The 22,078-nt window shown below is 36.7% G+C and overlaps 1 protein-coding gene across 2 annotated transcripts in view; it reads left to right on the top strand.

The window, feature by feature from the left end:
- ORC3 (origin recognition complex subunit 3) overlaps nt 1-22,078 on the top strand; it is a 63,198-nt gene that overhangs the window by 18,380 nt on the left and 22,740 nt on the right. For both annotated transcript variants that reach the window (XM_044245952.1, XM_044245962.1), the window contains 6 exons: nt 1,996-2,155; nt 4,478-4,591; nt 8,662-8,795; nt 9,273-9,336; nt 19,417-19,533; nt 20,540-20,619. In XM_044245952.1, the coding sequence (XP_044101887.1) occupies nt 1,996-2,155; nt 4,478-4,591; nt 8,662-8,795; nt 9,273-9,336; nt 19,417-19,533; nt 20,540-20,619 (669 nt within the window). The remainder of the gene's footprint in view (nt 1-1,995; nt 2,156-4,477; nt 4,592-8,661; nt 8,796-9,272; nt 9,337-19,416; nt 19,534-20,539; nt 20,620-22,078) is intronic.

Below are 22,078 nucleotides of genomic sequence, written 5' to 3'. Positions count from 1 at the left end.
AACGGCATTTTAATCTTAATACCAATTGGATAGAAACCAGACTGATTACAAATTCCTTGTAATTCAATGTTCAAAGACCTCCTATCAGATTTTCATTTGCTTTTTACCCCAGAAGGAGATCAACAGACTAAAGTTAACCAATTTTTAATTGGCATGTAAGGCAGTATAAAATGTAGTTTTTCTCACCAAGGTCATCTGTCTCTTACTTTTGCATTAAGTGGATAAACTACTCCAGATTGAGATATGTTTGTCAGGTCTTATTTTCTGATACCTATGTACCCTTAGAAGCTCTGAATTACATATAGCTCTTCTGAGCAAGTATGTTTTCTAAATAACATTATCTTTTATAATATGTATAGTGAGAAACTACTTTCATGGTCTCATTGGACTTTCAAGGCAGTCCTGGGAGATTCAGAGTTAAAGTAACTAACCCTATTTAAAATCCAGTGACTTGTATTTCCCATGGTACATTTTAAAAAAAATATTTTATTTATTTATTTGACAGACAGAGGTCACATATAGGCAGAGAGGCAGGCAGGGAGAGAGGAGGGGAAGCAGGCTCCCTGCTGAGCAGAGAGCCGGTTGTGGGGCTCAATCCTAGCACCCTGGGATCATGACCTGAGCTGAAGGCAGAGGCTTTAACCCACTGAGCCACCCAGGTGCTACTCCCATGGTACATTTTTAAGGATGTAATTTATTCTGACTTTTTCTATGTATAAACTTACTTGATAGTTATAGCTACATTTGCCTAAAGCTATATGGTATTACAATTTACTAATATACTTGTAATTCCTATTTTAATGGTATCTTTTTTTCCCTATTGAAACTAAGATTTCCAAATCCTAAGACTTCTCTTAATGCTAAAACTAAACTGCTTTACATGCTTTAAAAATGCAGAATAAGAGGGGCACCTGGGTGGCTCAGTGGGTTGGGCCTCTGCCTTCGGCTTGGGTCATGATCCCAAGGTCCTGAGATCGAGCCCCGCATTGGGCTCTCTGCTCGGCGGGGAGCCTGCTTCCTCCTCGCTCTCTTCCTGCCTCTCTGCCTACTCATGATCTCTCTGTCAATAAATAAATAAAGTCTTTTAAAAAAATGCAGAATAAGAAAGTGACAGAAGAGCTGTTCTTTTTTGGAGCTTAAATTTGTGGCTACTTTTGCCACAAAGTTGTGGCAAAAATGTGAAGAGGTGAGGAAGAATGTACAACAGTAACAGAATCCAGGCACTGTACTTTTGTGAAGGTAGAACTGGGTATTGCTACAATACTGAAAAACAGTAGCCAATAGGAAAGAACAGGCAAAGTCATCAGCCATGATACAAAGGGCTCAGTCCCACAGTAGCTCTCAAAGATGGTTCTGTTTTACTCTGTGGAAGTCATTTGTGTTCATACTGGTAATGCTCAAAATAAATCATGTCCAATAAGTCTGAGTTAAGAATTCAAGGACAGGATGTAACATTTTTAAATGGTATCCTTTAAAAATACGTCTTATATATGTGTAAGGAAAGTCTCCTAACTCTTAGCTCTTATTTATGGTTGGATGACTTGGTGTCTTATAGAAATATGGATAAATAGAATAAGTTACCTTGAAAGTTTATATATTACATGTCACTGAACTCTCAAAAGCATAGGCTGGTTGTCAGGAGGACTGTAGGTAGGGCTCAAACTTTGAGAGGTTAATTTGAATGATACCTAACTCTTCTATCATTTGAGATTGTATAACCTTAGAGGGAGGCATGTGATCCATCTGGACCTCTGTATACTTCTGTAGAAAATGAGAGGATCTGTTAATAGATCAGTTTCAGAATGTGTGGGAAAGAACTATATTACTTTAATAGAGGGAACTGTGTGACCTAGAAAATTTGAGTATTTGGAGTGATAACTCCTCAGCACTGTCTTACACTGTATGCATTCAAATAAAGGTCTTAATTTGAAATTTGATGTATTGAAATATACTTCCTAATGAAATCCCACTTCTATATTTTCCTTTGAAAACTAGTCAACATCTACATGAATTTCCACTAATACTCATTTTTGGAATTGCCACATCTCCTATTATCATCCATCGGTTGCTTCCTCATGCAGTTTCATCTCTTTTGTGCATAGAACTATTCCAGTCTTTGTCCTGCAAGGAGCATCTGACTACGGTACTTGATAAGGTAAAAAGGAAAAACTGTATAAGTGAAATAGGATGAAAAGACTGCCAAGAATAGATTATAAATATAAATGTTAGTGATAAATTTCTTCACCTCTCAGAATATGATACTGAACTGAATATGATACTGAATATGATATTTTTTCATTTTTTCTGTATGTAATGATTTTAATAGGGTACAGTATTGCCTCTTCAGATAAAATATAAATTTGGTTTGGGTTTTGTTTTTATTTATTTATTTATTAAAAAGATTTTATTTATTTATTTGACAGAGAGAGACCACAAGTAGGCAGAGAGGCAGGCAGAGAGAGAATTGGGGAAGCAGGCTCCCTGCTGAGCAGAGAACCCGACGTGGGGCTCAATCCCAGGACCCTGAGATCATGACCTGAGCCGAAGGCAGAGGCTTAACCCACTGAGCCACCCAGGCGCCCCTGGTTTGGCTTTTTTTTTTTAGATTTGTTTATTTATTTATTTGAGAGAAAGCTAGAGAGAGAGAGAGCACAATGGAGTGGGAGTGGGAGAAGCAAACTCTCCACTGAGCAGAGAGCCTGATGCAGGGCTCGACCCCAGGACTCTGAGATTGTGACCTGAGCTGACACCCCAAAATATAAGCTTTATAAAAAGAATGATTGTATCTTACTATATCTACCTACCTGTGAATCAGTCATTACTCAATGGGAAATTCTACATTTTTAATAACTTTTAATAGAATTTAATGACTTCCCAAGAACAGTAACAATGTTTTGACTCTTCTATTTTGTGTAAAATAATTTGTAATTTTTAATGGACTCTTTCCTGTCATTGCTACTCTTGACAGAAAATAAATACTAACACTTCTTAAACTTTAGCTCTATTTTTCTACCTAAGTTAGTATTAGTTCTGAGTTTCTACCTGAATTAGTAATGACCTTCCACAAGTTGTTTGCTAGGCTCAGCTCTTTTAAGGTGTGCCTTGTGCTGCTTGTGAAGGTAATGACAACCCTCCATTTTTTTTTTAAGGTTTTGTTTTTAATAAATTTATTTGAGAGAGAGAAAGAGAGCAAGAAAGCTCACAAGCAGGTGCCAAGGGGCAGAGGCGGGGGAGAAGCAGACTCCTTGCTAAGCAAGGAGCCTGGTGCGGGACTCTGTTTGAGGGCCCAGAGATCATGACCTGAGCCAAAGCAGACCTTTAACCAACTGAGCCACCCAGGCACCTGACAACCTTCCATTTATTTACTATCTGCTTCTTCATCTTTTTCCCATGAAGGTGGTATCCATTAATGTACTGATACTTTGGGGAAATTTTTTCCAGCTACAGTGTTTAAAATTGCTTTGTTGGGGTGCCTGGGTGGTGCAGTTGGTTAAGCATCCAACTCTTGGTTTCGGTTCAGTTGGTGATTTCAGGGTCATGGGATCAAGCCCCGCGTCAGACTCTGTGCTCCGCGTGGCATCTACTTGGAAATCTCTCTCTCTCTGCCCCTCCTCCCCATGCTGTAACTTACTTTCTCTTTCTCTCTCTCAAATAAATAATTTTTTTAAAAAATGAAATTAGTTGTGGCCAAATGCATTTGGCCTTCTATAACTGTTTCTGTTTTAAAAGCCTAGTGTGACTTTTCATTTTCAGAGGTAAATTCTTTGCTATAAACCATTGAAAATTAGCTGAATAATACAAATTCAACTATTTTACATTTTTTTAATAGACATTGGTTATTTTGGGGTTTTTCATTCAATGGTACATAGTGTGTTACTCTTCGGTAATGTGTATCAGTACTGAGATGAAAAAGAAGTCTTATAATAAGATTGCCAAAACCGGGGCACCCGGGTGGCTCAGTGGGTTAATAAGCCTCTGCCTTTGGCTCAGGTCATGATCTCAGGGTCCTGGGATCGAGCCCCGCATCAGGCTCTTTGCTCAGCAGGGAGCCTGCTTCTCCCTCTCTCTCTGCCTGCCTCTCTGCCTACTTGTGATCTCTGTCTGTCAAATAAATAAATAAAATCTTTAAAAAAAAAAATTGCCAAAACCTATAGCTTCTTCAGTGGCTTTTGGTAGGAGAAAAGGGATTGTATAGTTAATAGATTGTATTTTTTTAAATTAGCAATTGGATGGAAGATGATGGATGGATATTTTTGATTCTGGAGATATAGTATGAATAGCTTCTTTTTTTGGTTGTGACTGTTGTGTAAATTAACTTAAAGTTTTGGCTGATAATTTGATCTAATAAAGAAGCTTAGCTACTTTTTTCATAGTTATATGTCATAGTATCATTCCTTGCCTCATTATGTATACTAGATACTGATGAAGAGTAAAGACTAATAAGGAGTGTATCTTACTCCCCTTTTGTCTCTTTCAGCTACTTCTTACAACTCAGTTTCCCTTTAAACTAAGTGAAAAAGTGTTACAGATTCTGACCAACATCTTTTTGTATCATGATTTCTCAATTCAAAACTTTATAAAAGGACTTCAGGTGAGAAGACACTAATGGGTATGAAAGTTCATAAGCCGATTCTAACTAATTTGCATTAATTTGAATATTCAAATGTGATAAGGCATTTTAAATGGCAAATTCTAAAATAAGTAAATTCCAGTTATATTATTTTAGGTTCTATCATTCCTTTGTCACCTTACAGCAAAATGTAGAGAATTACACTCATTAGGATGTCAAAAATGGAAAGACACCTTCCTTCCCCTCCTGCACTCCGGTGATTCTTAATACTTAGGGGTAAGGAGAAAGGGACTTTTTTTTTTTAGATTCTGATGAAAGCTCACATACTTTCTATCTAAGAAATGCTATATATAAAGGATCAGCAAACTTTCTGTAAAGATTCAGATGTTAAATGTTCTTGCTATATGCTACAACTCTGTTGGATATTCTTTTTCTTCTTTTTAAATAACCATTTAAAGGTATGAAAACACTTGTAGCTCTTGGGCCATACAAAATAGATGGGGGCCATCGTTTGCTGTCCCTTGCACATATATCTGTGTTTATTCATTTATATTCTTATGTATTGGGAATACATTTTGACTGAGGTTTCTTGAATTGCCAGAAGAAAATTTGTGAACTCAGCTTCTTCATAACATCTGTTCTAATCTAAAAAAGGACTCCATTATCCAGTTATTTAAAAGTTAATTCCTTCTCTTGGCAACTACCTAAAATACTTTAGCAAAGTATAATCATTATAAATACATGCCAGTTTTGTCAAGTTTCCTAAAACCAGTATGTTTGTAATATTCAGTATAGAAGTACAATATGGTAATACCTCACATTTGTGTAGTGCCTTAGCATTTATAAATTATTTTTCATATGTATTTTTCCTCCATATAAAACTACAGTGCTCTCTTATGGCTAATACGTATCTTTTTTTCAACTTGAGGTTTTTTGTTTTTGTTTTTTTTTAAGATCTATTTATCTAAGAGAGAGAGTGTGTGCTTTTGAGAGCAGGGGTAAGGGTAGAGGGAGAGGGAGACAAGTAGACTCCCCACTGAGTGGGAATCCCAACAACTGGGGCTTGATCCCAGAACCCTGAGATAATGACCTGAGCCACCCAGGTGCACCTCAACGTGACTTTTTAAAAAGAGAATTTTAAAGCAACAAAACATTTACCTTACCAATGTGTGAAATTAAGTGATACTGAGAAATACTACATTTCTGACTGGCCTCTCTCATACATTTTATTTCATTCATTTCTTTACTCAAAAGTATTTATTTATGAGCCTACTGTAAGCCAAGATCTATGCTCCTTCCCATCCTTTCCTGTGCACTCCAGTGATTCTTAATATTTGTGGGTTACAGAGAAAGGGAATTTTCTTTTTTTTTTTTTTTTTTTAAGAGAGGACAAGGATATCTCGTTCTACAAATTGCTTGTTTATTTAGTGAAGGAGGCAGAAGAGGAAACTCATAATTACAATTCTCAATAATCAGTGCTATGAAAGAAACGTGCTTAGAGAGTCCATAGGAGAACAGAAGTATAGCGTAAAGAATAGGGGCTCACCAGGTTAAAATGGGAAGTGCATTCTAGGTAAAGGCTGAGCAGTACAGGGAGAGAGATCTGTTTAAGGACTATTACAGTTTTCTAGACAAGATAAAACAAGGGCTAACCTAAGGTAGTGATAGTGGAATGAGAGAGGAGGAAACAGATTGAGAGGTTGAGCTAGAATCGACAGAACCTGGTGATTAAGTGGATGATAGGTTGTGGCAGAAAGAAGCATAGGTGACACACACAGGTTCTAGCTTGGCAAATGGATTGGAGGTTGGTACCATTTATTTAGTATACATGTTAATATAAAGTGAAGAGCCAGTTAGAAAAGGATTTGTTTCTTTTTGTATATGGTTAATTTCGGGTATGTTGGATAGAAAGATTTGGCACTCAGAAGAAAGATCTGGGAAAAAAAAAAAAGATATATTTAAGATTTATCATTAAAAGGTGGTGGGTGAAGTCAGGTAATGAGGATGAGGCATCACCCAGAGGAGTGAGGAAAGGACCAAGATTAAAACCTGACAGCAAGCTAATGAGAGAGCAATAGAAAAGGAGACTAAATAAGGAAAAGCAATAGAAAACAGAGTAACACTGAAGTCAGGAGAAGAGTTTTAGGAAATAGAAACTGTAGTCTCTTTTTTTTTTTTTTAAAGATTTTTTATTTATTTATTTGACAGAGAGAGATCACAAGTAAGCAGAGAGGCAGGCAGAGAGAGAGAGAGAGGAGGAAGCAGGCTCCCTGCTGAGCAGAGAGCCCAATGTGGGGCTCGATCCCAGGACCCTGAGATCATGACCTGAGCCGAAGGCAGCGGCTTAACCCACTGAGCCACCCAGGCGCCCAAATTGAGAAAGCAAGTGAAGAAGAGGACATTATAACCAAATTATGTAATCTGTCTGGGTCTCAGTTTTCTCATCTATAAGATAGGGGATCAGATTAGATGATTTTATAGGTTCCTCATAATTTACTGAGCACCTCTTTTGTATACGGGGCACATACTAAGTATTTACATTGTTTCATTAGTGGGTACTAATACCCTCAGTTTTGTATGTGAAGAAACCGGTTAAGAAGCATGGCCGTGGTCACACAGGTAATAAGTGGTAGAGCCATTAAGACCCCATTTGGCCAGTTTTCTTAATCATCGGTAGGAAATATGTGTAAGTCCTGTGTAAGTCCTGTGTAAATCAGGGGACCACACCCCAGTCCCCTGATTTCTGTAGGAGGTACAGTAGGGCATATAATCATTCTTTATATGTTTAAGTTTTCCCTCATTGGATGAATATGTTAACCAACTTGTTAGTTGACCTAGATGTTGAGAACATACTTGGACAAAGTAATGAAGTGATACTGGGTTCTTAACTTACAGCTCTACTGTAACTCATGTGACTTCCTCCCATTCCTTCTCCATGTTTGGTTTTTACTTTTTTGATTTTTAAAAAGTGATGTTAACACTGAATAAATATTATCACAATATCACTGGAAAATATAAGAAATGTGATTTTGCTAATATGTGCATAAATAATTTAGCACTTGGCACGAATGATTACTTTCTGTTTGGTGTTTGTTTCTTAGTTAGGCTGGCTCTTTGCCTTACAACCTTATATTTCCTCCAGAATGAACTATTTTAGAGGATTTCCTCTAGCCTTGGGTATCTAGTCCTCAGCTCTATAGGCTCAGAAGTTCATTATCAGTTTACCCAGGAAGGATCAAGCTTGAATACCTTAATACAAATATATAAGCCAGCTTGTTAATTTGTTCATTTGTAATGGGAAATTCTATTTTCCAGTCCAAGAATGTGTGTGTCCCATATCTAGGGAACTGTTTCTCTGGTATTAAGGTATAAAAACTAAACCAAATTGGTCATGAGAAGGTTGCTTAGAGTTTTTAACGTTTGGATAGTCTTGTGAGATATATCTTAGGAATTACAGTAGAATCTGGAAAATCATTCCCCCTTGTACTATAGAGACCACAGCATTCTAGTTACTATAACACTTACTACCAGATACTGTAGCATTTTTTTCTCATGAAATAAAATTCAGTTTAAAAAGATATATTTTCTTTAGCCATACTGCATTTTTCATTTTTCTTTTTTATCAGTAGGCAAAGCTTCTACCATTGTAATGTTTTTATTTATTCAGCAGACCAGATTTGTTCACTGTTTTTAGATGAGTGTTTTCTTGTGAGTATTTGGGCATTCTGTTAGACTCTGAGACCACACCCCAGTCCCATCCCCATAATATTTACTGTTACTGTAAGTACGTTGCTTTTGTAGAGAGCTAATCTGTCCATTTGTATTAGTTTCTTCTGGTTTATACTTCAGAGATTACAGTTTTCTGATCTTGTCCACAATATCAGAATCTTAAAGTATTAAAGATACAGAATGATTTATGCATTGTTTGCAGTGTTATTATGACATTATTAGATATATTAGTGCCATACTTTTACTGTTTAAAAGAAAAACAAAACCTTAAAAGTGAGTAACAAAGGGCAAAAGATTTACTGCCAAAATAGAACAAATATATTTACTCTTCACATTTTTTTTAATCTTCACATTTTTTTCAGCTTTCTCTATTAGAACATTTCTACTCCCAGCCCCTCAGTGTTCTATGCTGTAATCTCCCAGAAGCCAAGAGAAGAATAAATTTTTTATCAGATAATCAATGTGAAAACATCCGACGTCTTCCATCATTTAGGAGGTAAAAAGAGAAGTGTATATTTAACACATCTTATAATAGAGGTTGGGGTAAAATAAAGGATCTCAGATCTAGCTATTTTTGAAGTGGGGAAAAGAAAAATAACCTTTTTATTTAGAGCACAATAAAATCCTCTGTTTCTGCTTGTGAGATTTCTTTGTTGGATTTGAAATTTTAGCATAAAGAAAAATATTTTTACAAAGGGACATGATTTGCAGGTTCTCCAGAGTCACTTTTATAAATAACATTTCCTGATTCTGGAATTTATGACTTTTGTTTATGATTTGATCCTTAGATTATGAAGTCTGGTTGATTTAAGGAGTTAGAAATTACCATTAAACCATGACTGTTATCTTGAGTTTATTTTTGAGAATAAATGAAAGAATGTGACCACCTAAGTAGTTCTTTTTCCTATATGATATTCAGATCTTTAGAATGTTTAATTTTCTCTCTTGGTATATGGTATGGTGAAAATTTTAGGTATGTGGAAAAGCAAGCTTCAGAAAAACAAGTTGCACTATTGACTGATGACACATCTTTGAAGGTAGGAATGTGGATGTATTTCAGTTTTTTTCTTTTTTCTTCATGAGAAACAAAATATACATAATGTTTATTCAGTGAATTTATAAAACATATCTGTCCATCCTAATATGCTTTTCACAGTGAGTTAGTGGGTCTTCATAATCATAGGAATGTGACTTGAAGGTGACACAAAACTTTAGTTCTAAGATGACCTTTTTTATTGAGGAAAAAGTGTTAACTATGGTTGTAATTTGAAAATATTTTTAGATCTCAACTTTGTTTCCACATAGCAGTCTTGGAATCTACAGGCAATCTCATCTTAGTGTTCTTTTAAAAGCTGTCATAAATAAAGGCATATAGAAGCCATGTACCTTAGGGACCCACTGCTAAGTGGCTATTGATTTGACTTGAAAAGGTACCATTATATATTGATTATACACTGCCAGGAAAGAAGTGATGAACGTAGAAAATTAAGAGTTAGCAATTCAACATAGGGAATAGCAAAAGAAGGAGGTTTTTTTTTTTTTTTTTCCTTTCTTGAATAAATGATACTTGGGCATGGTACATAATTCAAAAGGCAAAGATAAAACAGTCCCTCACACCTTTATCCTTCAACCACCCACTTCCCCTTGCTAGATATAGTCAGTGTTACTAGTTTCTTATGCATCATTCCAGAAATATTCTTCACATACACAAGTAACATTATGTACTGTGGGAGTTCCCTATTTTAACAGAAGATAAGTTTATTGTATACGCTGCTCTGCACCTTGTTTTATTTTACACTTAATCTTGGTAATCATTCCATATCAATGTTGAGAGTGGTATAGTACTCTATGGAATGAATGGACCTTCATCTTACTTAGTAAGTCCCTTAATGATGGACAACCAGAAATGCGTAGTGTCACATTTGTTTTCATTCTCTTCATGACTTTTTTGAGGAAAAAAGTTGTAGAAAATTATAATAAAATTGAGATGAGATTGAAGTAGCCCTAGTTCTATGTGTAGCTTCAAATTTTGAACGGAAGAATGTTAGTTCCTAGAGGGTATGTGTGCTGTATAGCTCTGAATACTAACTTACCTCCTTTTTTTGTAAATTCTCAAAAAATATTAAGAATGGCTTGGGGCGCCTGGGTGGCTCAGTCATTAGACGTCTGCGATCGGCTCAGGTCATGATCCCAGGGTCCTGGGATTGAGCCCTGCGTTGGGCTCCCCGCTTGGTGAGAGGCCTGCTTCTCCTTCTCCCTCTCCCTCTGCTGCTCCCCTGCTTGTGTTCCCTCTTTCGCTGTGTCTCCCTCTGTCAAATAAATAAATAAAATCTTAAAAAATTAAGAATGACTTTTTTATAATTGAGGTATAATTGACATACAATATGACACTGGACATTGGCTTTTAAAACATTATTTCTAATGGGGAATCCATGCTGGCCCATATTAAAAAATCACTTCTAGACTGGGCTTAATAATCACTTTAATAATCTCTATACCTTTTTAGAGCAGAATAAGAAGTTTTCAAATCCTAGTGCAGGCTGTTTTGGTAGAACCAGTGGAAAGGGATGTGTGCATGTTTACTGAGTTTTAAGATTAGATGGATTAGCTCTCTGCTGAGTCCACTAGTTACTAAGTGCATTTCCTGTGAGAGTATATTTTCAGAAGCCAGGAATAGATTTTTAAAGCATACCTTTAACCATTGAGATGATAAAGGGAGAGAATCTCTAGGTTGGTCTGTTGTAGAAAAATCTTGACATTTATCTGTGCTTCTCAGTAACTTTTCATGTATTTTCTGAGCATTTATTTATACTGTACTTGTTCCTAGTGCACTTAGGAGCGCTGTTCATTATTACCTTTGCTGTATTGATTTAGGATTGCATACTTTGTTAAAGGTATATTTTCTTGAGATTTACATAGTGAGAAATATGAAGGTGCACAAGGATTTGTATCTTTATCCTGAGAAAGTTACGGGCAGGTCACCTGCTAAATTCAAAGGACAGAAGAGATCTGTGAAAATAATTAATCAGTTATCTATTGATTTTTATAGTTTAGAGTGAAAGTAATTTTTGTATATTTTATTCTTATAATGCTTTCTCTCTATAGCTCATTTTAAAACACAGAATCAATTTTTTAAAAGATTTTATTTGAGAGAGAGAGAAGGAGAGAGAATGTGTTGTGGGGAGGGACTAAGGAATAGGGAGAAGCACACTCCCCACCGAGCAGGGAGCCCAACTTGGGTTTAGATCCTAGGACCCTGGGATCATGACATAAGCCGAAGGCAGAAGCTTAACCAACTGAGCCACTCAGGTGCCCACATAATCAAGTTTTATATGTATTTTTCCACAGTAAAAGAAATCAGAAAAAACTTTGCATGATAATAATATGATACAATGTGATATTGGGGAAGATCCTGATTTTGGCCTCAGGAATATTGGATTTCAATTCCAGCTACTCCTTAGCCAGGTGTATCTTAGAAAAATCACTCCTCCTATTTAAGCTTCAATAATTGGACAGTATTTCCTAGTGTGATTTCCTCATAGGGTTAGTGATGATCAAAGTCTGTTCAGCAAATGAGAGTGAGTTAAAAATAAATACACAATAAAATGTTTTTAAAGGTAATCATAAATATTGTTAATTACTTTTCACTATAATAAAAATTAAGATCAATACATAGTTTTATATATTACATATTATTATACATATTATATGTAATACTCTTGTGTTACATGGTTGTATAGATTATGTAGTTATGTCGACATGCCTACTGTGAAATTTGTCACTTTGTACCAATTTCCTGTGCTCAGATTCTGAAGACCTAGACCTCAGAGTATATTTGTATCTAAATTCTTTCTACCCTGAGATTCTACTTTGCTCTCCACCCTGATGAACTAAACCAGTGGCTCTCAAACTTTAGCATGTATCAGAATCATGTAGGGCTTGTTGAAACACTGATTTCCATTCCCAGAGTTTCTGCTTTTGTAGCTTAAAGGTGGGCCCAAAGAATTTGCGTTTCTAGTAAGGTTCCAGGTAGTGCTTGATGCTGCTGGTCTGAAAACCGTCTTTGATAACCACTTGAATTGGACTGATTGCCTAGAAGGAAATGTTTATTGTTTCCCTTACCTTGTTTTCTTAATTAGAACTAATCTAAATTCTCACTTAACTTAAATGACTCATCTCCATTATCCTCTGACTGGACTCAAGATGTTAAAAAAAAACAACCTTAAACTTCTTTAGAATTATGGACACTTAGTTTCATAGTTACAGCTTTTAAACTTTATGCCAACTTTGTATTTCATAAACTTCATGGCTTTTTTGAGAGTATACTTTTAAATTTAAAAATTCAACTGACTAAACCATAAAACCTTTGTATAAGATTCACTCGGAAGTTCAACAAAGGCACAACATTGGAAGGCCATGTATAGCTGACAAAAGACTAAAGATTGTGTGTGTTCTTTCATTTTTAAGTAGTCTGTCTCGTGAGTGATTGTTCAGTCCAGCTGGATACAGTGGCCAAAAAGTGTCTTCTGACAGTTATCAAGTTTTTCTGCATTTAAGCCAAATAGGCTTGCACAAGCTCCCATTAACGACTCAGTAGCTTTCAAATCCTATGGTAGAAGTTTTACTAGATAGTCTTTAAAGTTTCTTTTGGCTCTAAAACCTTGTGACTTTATTTACTTGTTCATTAAACACATTAGTAGTAATTTTTTTCTGACTAGTTAAATTATTTAGATTCCTCATTAAAATGTTATTTTAGTGCATCTGTTTAATTGAAGATAGGTAAATTGTTACTATGGGTTTTAGGTGGAATAGCAGGAGCAGTTCCTGGATGTAATTCTATCATGCTTTTGCCTCACAGTGTTGCTCTAGTAATCAAGGTTTTTTTTTGTTTTGTTTTTTGATTTTTTTTTTTTAACTTAAGAAATAATTGTTCATGAGAAATTAAGCTGTCAAAGTGCCTTAAACAGAACTTTCAAATTCTTCATAATTACAAAGATATGACTTTTATTATCGCTTATGCCTGAAATTTTGTTTCAAGTCCAAAATTAAGGAGAGCTTTGAAGAAGATTGTGGCCTCATACCACATTTGCATAATTATTATCTGGTAGTAAGAAACATAGGGCCTTGAAATACTGGAAATTTTTTTGAATAGTGAGAAATTCTTTTTCTTTCCATGAACAAATGTTTTGGGGGAATAGAATATTAACAGCTTTTCCCAATTAGTAGATAGTTTTTATGCATTGTTTCATTTTGAGTCACAGCCACCGCATATGACAGATGTTTTTATCCCTTTGTGTAACTGAGGAGAGTCACAAAATGATAAATTAACTTGCCTATCTAAAGTGTCACAATTAGCAAATGGAAGATCTGTCATTAATACCCAGACCTGACATCAAAGCCCCACATTTTCGGTGACACCTCACTGAAGAGTAAGTCGTTGAGAAGAATTAGTGTAAGTTGATGAGAAGGTGCCCGGGGTTCTATATTATTGTTGTTTGAGAAATGAGCATTGGGCTTTTCCAGTACTGTAGCAAGTTAACAGCGAAGTTGATTTACAAGAGAAAACCACACGGTCTGAAGCAGATTTGCCCTTTAGAGCCTGGCAGCCAGGTGTCATGCAGCACCGCACGCTGCTGCTCGTGTTCAAGCCAGAACAGGAAATATCTCTTTCTTCCCACCAAATAGACACAGGTGTGTATTTTATACAAATATGGATATATACCCATGTCATTTATGTAGACACATAGACACACACACACACTATTTTCAAAAGACTTTTTTAAAAAAAGTAAGTTCCAGCACCATAGCTAGGATTAGGTCCATTTTAATCCTGGGCTATTTACACCAATCACACTCTCAATAATGATTTCCTAATCATGTTGATCCTGTCTTGTCAAGAAGTTACATTATGCTCAGTATATTTAATAAATGACTAATTTCATATATTTCATATAAGAAAATCAGTTTGTATATTTTTATTCAAATCTTTCCTAAAGCTTTTTTGCTTGGTTTCAACCCTTAAAGAGTTCAACTTCATGCTATGTAGAAAATTTAGATTCAGTCCCTTGCCAGTGACAGTTGGAAGTCTTATTACTCTGACTCGTTAATGTTTTACGTCTCTATTCTGTATGTACCATGCTAGATTTTAAATTGGTTGAGAGTAGGAAGTAAGTCTCAGACCCTTTAGAATTGTAATATATTCCTATTAGAAAGATAACTTGATTCAGTATGCTCATTTTACAAATGAAGAACTGCAGCCGAGAGAGGAAGTAAACTAAGGTCACAGAGCAAGTCAGTAGTAGAGCTAGAATTTCTTTTCACCATTTAATATGCTTTTTGTGGTGATTCATGTTCAAAAAGCACAGAATTAGGTCATGAGTTTGATGGAAACCTGCCTTTTACCTTTGCTTCCACCTCTTTGTTCTGGTTTCTTTAGAAAAACCTAAGGGCAGGAGGAGGGAAAAATCTATTAGAAAAAATAATAAAAGGAGAAGAGAAGAAAGGAAGAAAATGACTGCAAAACGAACTACTACTTGTGATCAGATGAGCAAAGCCTTAGCCCAGTAATGGGGTGGGAAGTGGCAGCTCAGATCCAAACCCTTCATCAAGTGCTACTGAACAGGGAGAGCCAGGCAGATGAGAGGAAGCATGCTCCCGCCACGCTAGAGCTGGGAGAGAGCTGTGGTTTGGCACTGCATTAGGTAGCTGTCACATGAGAAGACACTGAGAACCAAACACTGTCAGCCAAAATTCCTCTAATGAGAAAAATAATGCTTAATTCTAGCAAGAGGATGTGATGTGTTTTGGGACAGCTGATACCTCTTCCTAAAATCCAATGTCTGTTTTGCCAGTGTTTAGTTCTGAGTGAATTGATTGAAAGAACAACATTATAAAAATGTACAGCCTTTATTATATACTTTAAATCTTCTTGGGGTTATTCTTCACCCTGTACCTAAAATCTGGACACAAAAGTGATAAATACTATGAAAATTAGAAGAGAATTGCAAAAACTAAGCAAATGTAACTCTATCTGATGGTATTTTCTTTATACCATGTATATATTTAAGTTTACATAGTCATTGGTTTCCCCTCCAAAGGAAGTAACTAGCTCTGTAATAACAGAGGCCTTGTCGTATTAGTCAATAATAATACGTGAATGATTTTGACTGAATAGCAGACAGGATTGATGTGATTGGAGATGGCTGATTTAAAAAGGGTATAGAGTAATGTGTTATACATATAAAATGTATAGTAATACATTGGGTGGCAACCACAGTGTAATATTAATATGGTTTTTGTTTAATAGGTCCATAATGGTGGTGGTGGTGGTATTTTTTTAAAGATTTTATTTACTGGGGCACCAGAGTGGCTCAGTGGGTTAAGGCTTCTGCCTTCAGCTCAGGTCATGATCCTGGAGTCCCGGGATCGAGCCCCACATCGGGCAACCTGCTCAGCGGGGAGCCTGCTTCCCTCTCTCTCTCTGCCTGCCTCTCTGCCTGCTTGTGATCTGTGTCTGTCAAATAAATAAAATCTTTAAAAAAAATAAAAAAGAATTTTATTTATTTATTTGCCAGAGAGAGGGAGAGAGGGAGTGCACACAAGCAGGGGGAGCCTCAGACAGAGGAGAAGCAGGCTCACCACTGAGCAAGGAGCCGGATGCAGAACTTGATGCCAGGACCTGGGGATAGTGACTAGAGCCCAAAGTAGACACTTAGCCGATTGAGCCACCCACGCGTCCCAGACCATAGTGTTTTTTTAAAAAACTCAAGCTAGGGGCACCTGGGTGGCTCAGTGGGTTAAAGCCTCTGCCTTCGGCTCAGGTCATGATCCCAGAGTCCTGGGATCAAGCCCCACATTGGGCTCTCTGCTCATCTGGGAGCCTACTTCCTCCTCTCTCTCTCTCTGCCTGCCTCTCTGCCTACTTGTGATCTCTGTCTGTCAAATAAATAAATAAAATCTTTAAAAAAATAAAAATAAAAACCCAAGCTAACTATACAAATTGAGACATTTTACTTACAAATTCAGACTTTTGTCTTTTGTTGAAAAATTAATAAATGTGGCCCACATCCAGCAAGATAATATTGACTTTTTTTTTTAAGTATGTATGTATGTATGTATGTATTTATTTGACAGAGAGAGAGCACACAAGTGGGGGGAATAGCAGAAGGAGAAGCAGGCTCCCTACTGAACAGGGAGCCCAACTTGGAGTTAGATCCCAGGACCCTGGGATCGTGACCTGAGCTGAAGGTAGATGCTTAACAGACTGAGCCGCCCAGATGCCCCTACAACATTGACATTTTAAGTTCACCATACTGAGAAGGTGAATTTATAGACTAAAGGAGGTTGCAGGGCTTGCCATGCAGGAATCTGGAGGAAGGGAATTCCCGACAGACCTGAAGGACCTAAAGGACCTAAAGGACCTAAAGGACCTGAGGTTGGAGCGTGCCTGGATGTTTGTGGAGGAGCAAGGAGTATTGGATTATTTGATATAAGAGAAATACATTTTAGTTCACATCTCTTTGTCAGAGATAAGGAAGACCACAAGGTCTTGTGTTTCAAGAATACAAGAAAGCATATCTCTTTGGGAAATAATATTACTAGGCAAAGTGTATCTCTGAGAAGAATCATCCTAAATACAATTAAGAAATGAAACAGTGGCAACAAAGGCCAGTGTGTAACAATAATGCTAGAGGAGAAAATTTATGGAAAGGAGGATTACTATTTCAGCAGGCTTTGTTTTTACATATGCATAGTGTGATGCTGCAGTAATGTATTGAGTGGAGAATTTTCTCAGCGTCACAACCTATGAAGTATTCATAAAGTGCATCAAGAATTGTTGCCTTGGATAGGTGCTAGAGAGGCATTTGCAGATACGTATCTCAGTAAGACAAAGAATTCAGAGAACAGGGTACATGAAGAAAGTTAATCATTTGTGATGTTTCCTGTTGAGCTGGTAAGAACACAGATACAAACAACAGTGAAATCTTTACTTATATAGGGAGTAGGTCCCAAAGCCGGAGCATAAGATAAAAGTGTGAGATGGTCAAAATAACTCCTGAAAATCCCTTACTTAGTAGGATATCACAGATCGTCTCTAATGAAGTCTGGCATAGACCGTTTTATTTCCAGTTTTGGAACGAGAACTCCATTTCCTCAGTTGAGCATCCGGTGAAATAGTTTGCTGTGCTCTGTGAACAGAACAGAACATGTTTGAAGCACTAGAATTCCATGGGCACGGGGATATCACACAGAAGCATGCAGGGACTGAGACCATCTGGGAAAAGAGCCTGTGCATAGTCCTCATCTTCCCCTTACCCAAGGCATAGTTCCTGGGTGCAACATTGCCTGCACAGTGTCAGGTATTTCTTTTCTCTCCTCATCTGAGTGAATTCAGTTCTACTGCATCACCCATTATCTGTGCGTGCAGTCACTCCACAAAGCAAAAGTAATAGGTAGTGGGAGAAGCATGAGGAGCGATTATTATTCATATATTCATTTCTCTCCAGAATACTTTGATTGTTTAAAAGCTTTTCAGGCATACATTAAGGCAAACAATTAGTGGCTTTATGCGCCCTCTATGTTATAGCTTGTTGTAAAATTAGAATTAAAATGTACTTTCCCAATGGTGGTTAAAGTGCCCTTTGTTACAATAGGAAAGCTAGATTTTTGAAATTGCCAACCAACTCAAATACTGGGAGAAGAAACATTTTGGTACTAAAAGCTTTTCTTTCATTTGCCCTGTGCTTCCAGGTAATAACCTAGCTTGCTGGTGAAGGACTTGATTTCTAAGTGTATTCGAGTTTAGGAACATGTATCAGATTTGTTACTTTATATAGGTTGGGTTTGCTTGAATTTGTTGATATCTAGGTTTTACCTTCTGCATGCTTGACTGCTAAAAATAATGGGTATCTGCAAGATATTACTGGGGTAGAAAAACCTAGCCCAGCATTGAAAGTCCTTCACTGACTTCTTAGAGAAGAAAAAAATGTGAAGACCACACAGATCATAATCCTCTTAAGAAAATGTTACAGGATGAAGCAGTTATAGAAGTATTTGAGGTCTGAAAAATACGTGGATGTTGCTAGGAGGTAATGTTTTAAAGTCATTTCTAAACTATTTCAGAAGGTTCTAGAAAACATAATACTCCATTCCACACAGCCCCCCCAAAACCCTTTTGAAACTGATTTGTAAGATTAGTTATTCTATCAGTTTCTTAAGACACTCTCATATTACACTTGTTGAAGTATAAATTATAAAGCTTAATGGTTTCAGGATTTTCTCATTTTCCTGTTTTTCTTAATGGTAGACTGAATAAAGCCAGTATTGGAATTCTCAACAAAAGGCAGGGATTTATCAGAATCACTGTGGTGTTTCTTCTGTAGTCTTCCTTTCTTCCCTTTGAAACACAGTTCTTTTTATTTATTTATTTATTTATTTATTTATCTATTTATTTATTTATTTATTTGACAGAGGTCACAGGTAGGCAGAGAGGCAGGCAGAGAGAGAGGAGGAAGCAGGCTCCCTGCCAAGCAGAGAGCCCGATGCGGGGCTCAATCCCAGGACCCTGAGATCATGACCCGAGCCGAAGGTAGAGGCTTTAACCCACTGAGCCACCCAGGCACCCCTGAAACACAGTTCTTCCAGTACTTTGAGAAAAGCATAGACCATAAGTGGAACCTCAGAACTGTTAATTACATTGGTATTGCGCTCCCTGGTGACCTCCTCACCCTTCTGATGTCAACAAGGTAGAAGATGATGGGCCTGCCTAGCTGTGGCACACAGCAGCTGACTGGCACAGGCAGGCATCTAGCAAGGTGCATTTTTGGACACTTATATTTCTGGGAACCTAGCACTGCTGTAGACAGAAGGAAATTGCGGTATTAGTTTCGGTGTGTGTAAGATACCACCAGACTTGGTACTAAGTCAGAGATGCCCAGCCTTTGTCCTGGATTTTGTGTGCATTACTGATTCTCAAAATTGAGGAGGTTAATTTGTACTTCTGAGTCTTCTCTCATCAGTTTTCCAGAAATTATACATATTCATGAAGTAGATTTTATTCTTTTAATTACTGACTTATGTATTCATAATGTGTTCTGTGATTTTTTTTTTTTTTTAAGGAGGAAACACAATCATTACTCGAAAACTTACATGTTTACCATTCAAATTACTTCCTGGTTTTGAGATGTCTTCATCATTTCACCTCTTCTCTTCCCAAGTATCCGTTGGGTCGACAGGTAACCAAAACCTCCTCTTTGGAATCTCTGCAGTCAGAGTATTAGTAGTTTCTTGCTTTGATTTCAGCAGTATTCAGTTCAGGCATCAGAATTTGAAATGCATCCAAATCATGCACTGAGCGCACAGTCTAAATCCATTCCAGCTGTACACATTACTGGTAATTGAAACAATATTTTTTGTTCTAATGGCCGCAACTAGAAACAGCCACATGAATCCCAGTGGTGTTGCCTCTCTGCACTGTATTTGTCCTAAAGCATTTTAACATTTTTTCTTTCATGCTTCCTGGTCACGTATACCAAGAGAGCTGATACCTCACCTTATTGAAATAGAGGAAAGAATCTGTTTGAGAATGCTTAATGGTTAGCTTTGCATTACACCAAAAACTGAAAGGGAGGCAGCACTTCTGTGCTTGCAGAATTATGCTCCACTGACCTTTGTGTCATACCAGAAACCTGTGAGCCATCTGTAGAGTGGATGTTATTGGAATAATTCTATATTCTTAAATCTTTGCATCCTTCATTCAGACACTTTGAGAACAAATATAAATACATAGGAATGATTTGTTTAAAGATGATTTCTGCCATCAAGCATTCTCTTTAATAATCATATACCAAGTTTATTACTTTCTTATCGCAGTGTGATCAGTGATATCAGCCAATTATTTTGGCTGATATATAAATAAATAAAATATTTATTATATATGTATATATATTTAGAATATATATATTATATACATCTATATTATTAAATTGTATAAATATAAATTATATTTAAATATATATACTATATATATTTAAAATAAATAAAATATTTATTTTGCTTTTATGTAAATACTATTCTTAAAAAGCCTATGTGATATATGCCCAGTCTGTAGTCATCTAAAGAAAATGGTTGTTTTTAATAAGATTTATTTTTTGTCTTGATCATTGATGATTTTGCCAAACGAGTAGTGTACAATTTAGTACATCACTTTTGGTTCCTTACAAGTGTACTTTTTACTTACAGATCAGAGAGCTGTACTGCACTTGTTTAGAAAAGAACATATGGGATTCAGAGGAGTATGTGTCAGCCTTGCAGCTGCTGAGGTAGTTGGGTCTGTTTTCTTTTTGTCTGCTGTAAGCCTGCCAATAAGTAACAGCCTCCTCCAGAATTCTGCCTGCAAGGGGTTTCATAAGTAGCCATGTTGTGTCTAATATCTGTATATATGTTGAATTTGTGTCTGTGGTTTATGATGTTTTTAATGTAACAACCATCCATTTCTTTGCTGGTTGTACCTTGTTTTTGAACTTGCGATTTTTAAAGTAAAAGGAGTGTTTAACTACTGACACTACCTAAGGAGAGCTTAGGTTAGGTATGGATACTTTTTTTTTTAATTTTTAAAAAATATTTATTTATTTATTTTAGAGAGGGGGAGAGACTGGGTGGAGGGTGGTGAGGAAGGGGCAGAGGAAGCGAGAGTCTTAAGCAGACTCCCAGTTGAGCATGAAGCCCAACGTGGGGCTCAGTCTCTGACCCTAAGATCATGGCTTGAGCCAAAACCAAGGGCCAGATGATTAACCAGCTGCACTGCTCGGGAGCACCAGGTATGGATAATTTTAATCTTACTGGCTTGATGTCTTGGCAGGGAAAATAGAGCTCACCATGGCCTGACCAGGATGGGTGGAGGAGCAGCATTACTGGGTAAAATGCATCCTGTGAAGGCAGTCACTGCTGAACTATATGAGGAGCAATAATGAGGCATTGGCCGTCTCAGATGGTATTGGCCCATCTGAGATGGCCCTGTCTGCATGAACACTGGATATCATAAATTATTTACCTAATATTATATGAATAGTAAGCGATCTTGGTGGTATTATCAGACAGCAGAGATCGCTTACCACCCTGACAAATTTGCTTTTTTAAAGTTAATAGTCATTTATTTTTCTTGGCTTTATTTCTTACATATATGGTGACTTTTTAGTCTTAATGTCCACTTGTATAATGAGAAAAGGGAAATCAAATGTGAGTTAAGTTTCTGCACACAGACTTATAATTTTCCTCAGTGAATATAAATGCTTATATGAAAATATCATTTAAAGAAAAGTCTGAGAACTGAATATTTATTAAGTCTTGGCTTCCTCTGGCCCACAAGAAAAGAACAGATGGGCACAGTAGGAGGAAAAGTCACATTGAAAGCACTTTAAGTCCAGAGACTTAATAATACAAATGTTAGTGATCTAGCAGGTGCAGCATAAGATAGGAAGCTAATTTTATGCTATCTGGAAAAATAGCTCCCCATGGAAACTAGATTGCCACTGAAAAGCTATGTTTTATTTCATTTTTTAAAATGCCAGTAAGAAATTTCTGTGTATTTCTATATGTCAACTGAGACTTCGTTTGCTTTTTATTCAAGTCAACATGCTGTCTCAACACCCAGTTGATTCTTGCTGAGTTTCCTCTTTAATCTTTGTGATTATTGTCTTCCTTTCTCAGTTGAGTATTCTCAAATTCATAGATTCCTTTGTCAGAGAGGGGTTTGATCTTTTCTTTCTGTACTTTCTGGCA

This window comes from Neovison vison, chromosome 1 (genome assembly GCF_020171115.1).
Source record: "Neovison vison isolate M4711 chromosome 1, ASM_NN_V1, whole genome shotgun sequence".
NCBI classification, from domain to species: domain Eukaryota; kingdom Metazoa; phylum Chordata; class Mammalia; order Carnivora; family Mustelidae; genus Neogale; species Neogale vison.
The sequence above is the reverse complement of the archived record's forward strand: the minus strand, read 5'-3'. Positions and strand labels throughout refer to the sequence as shown.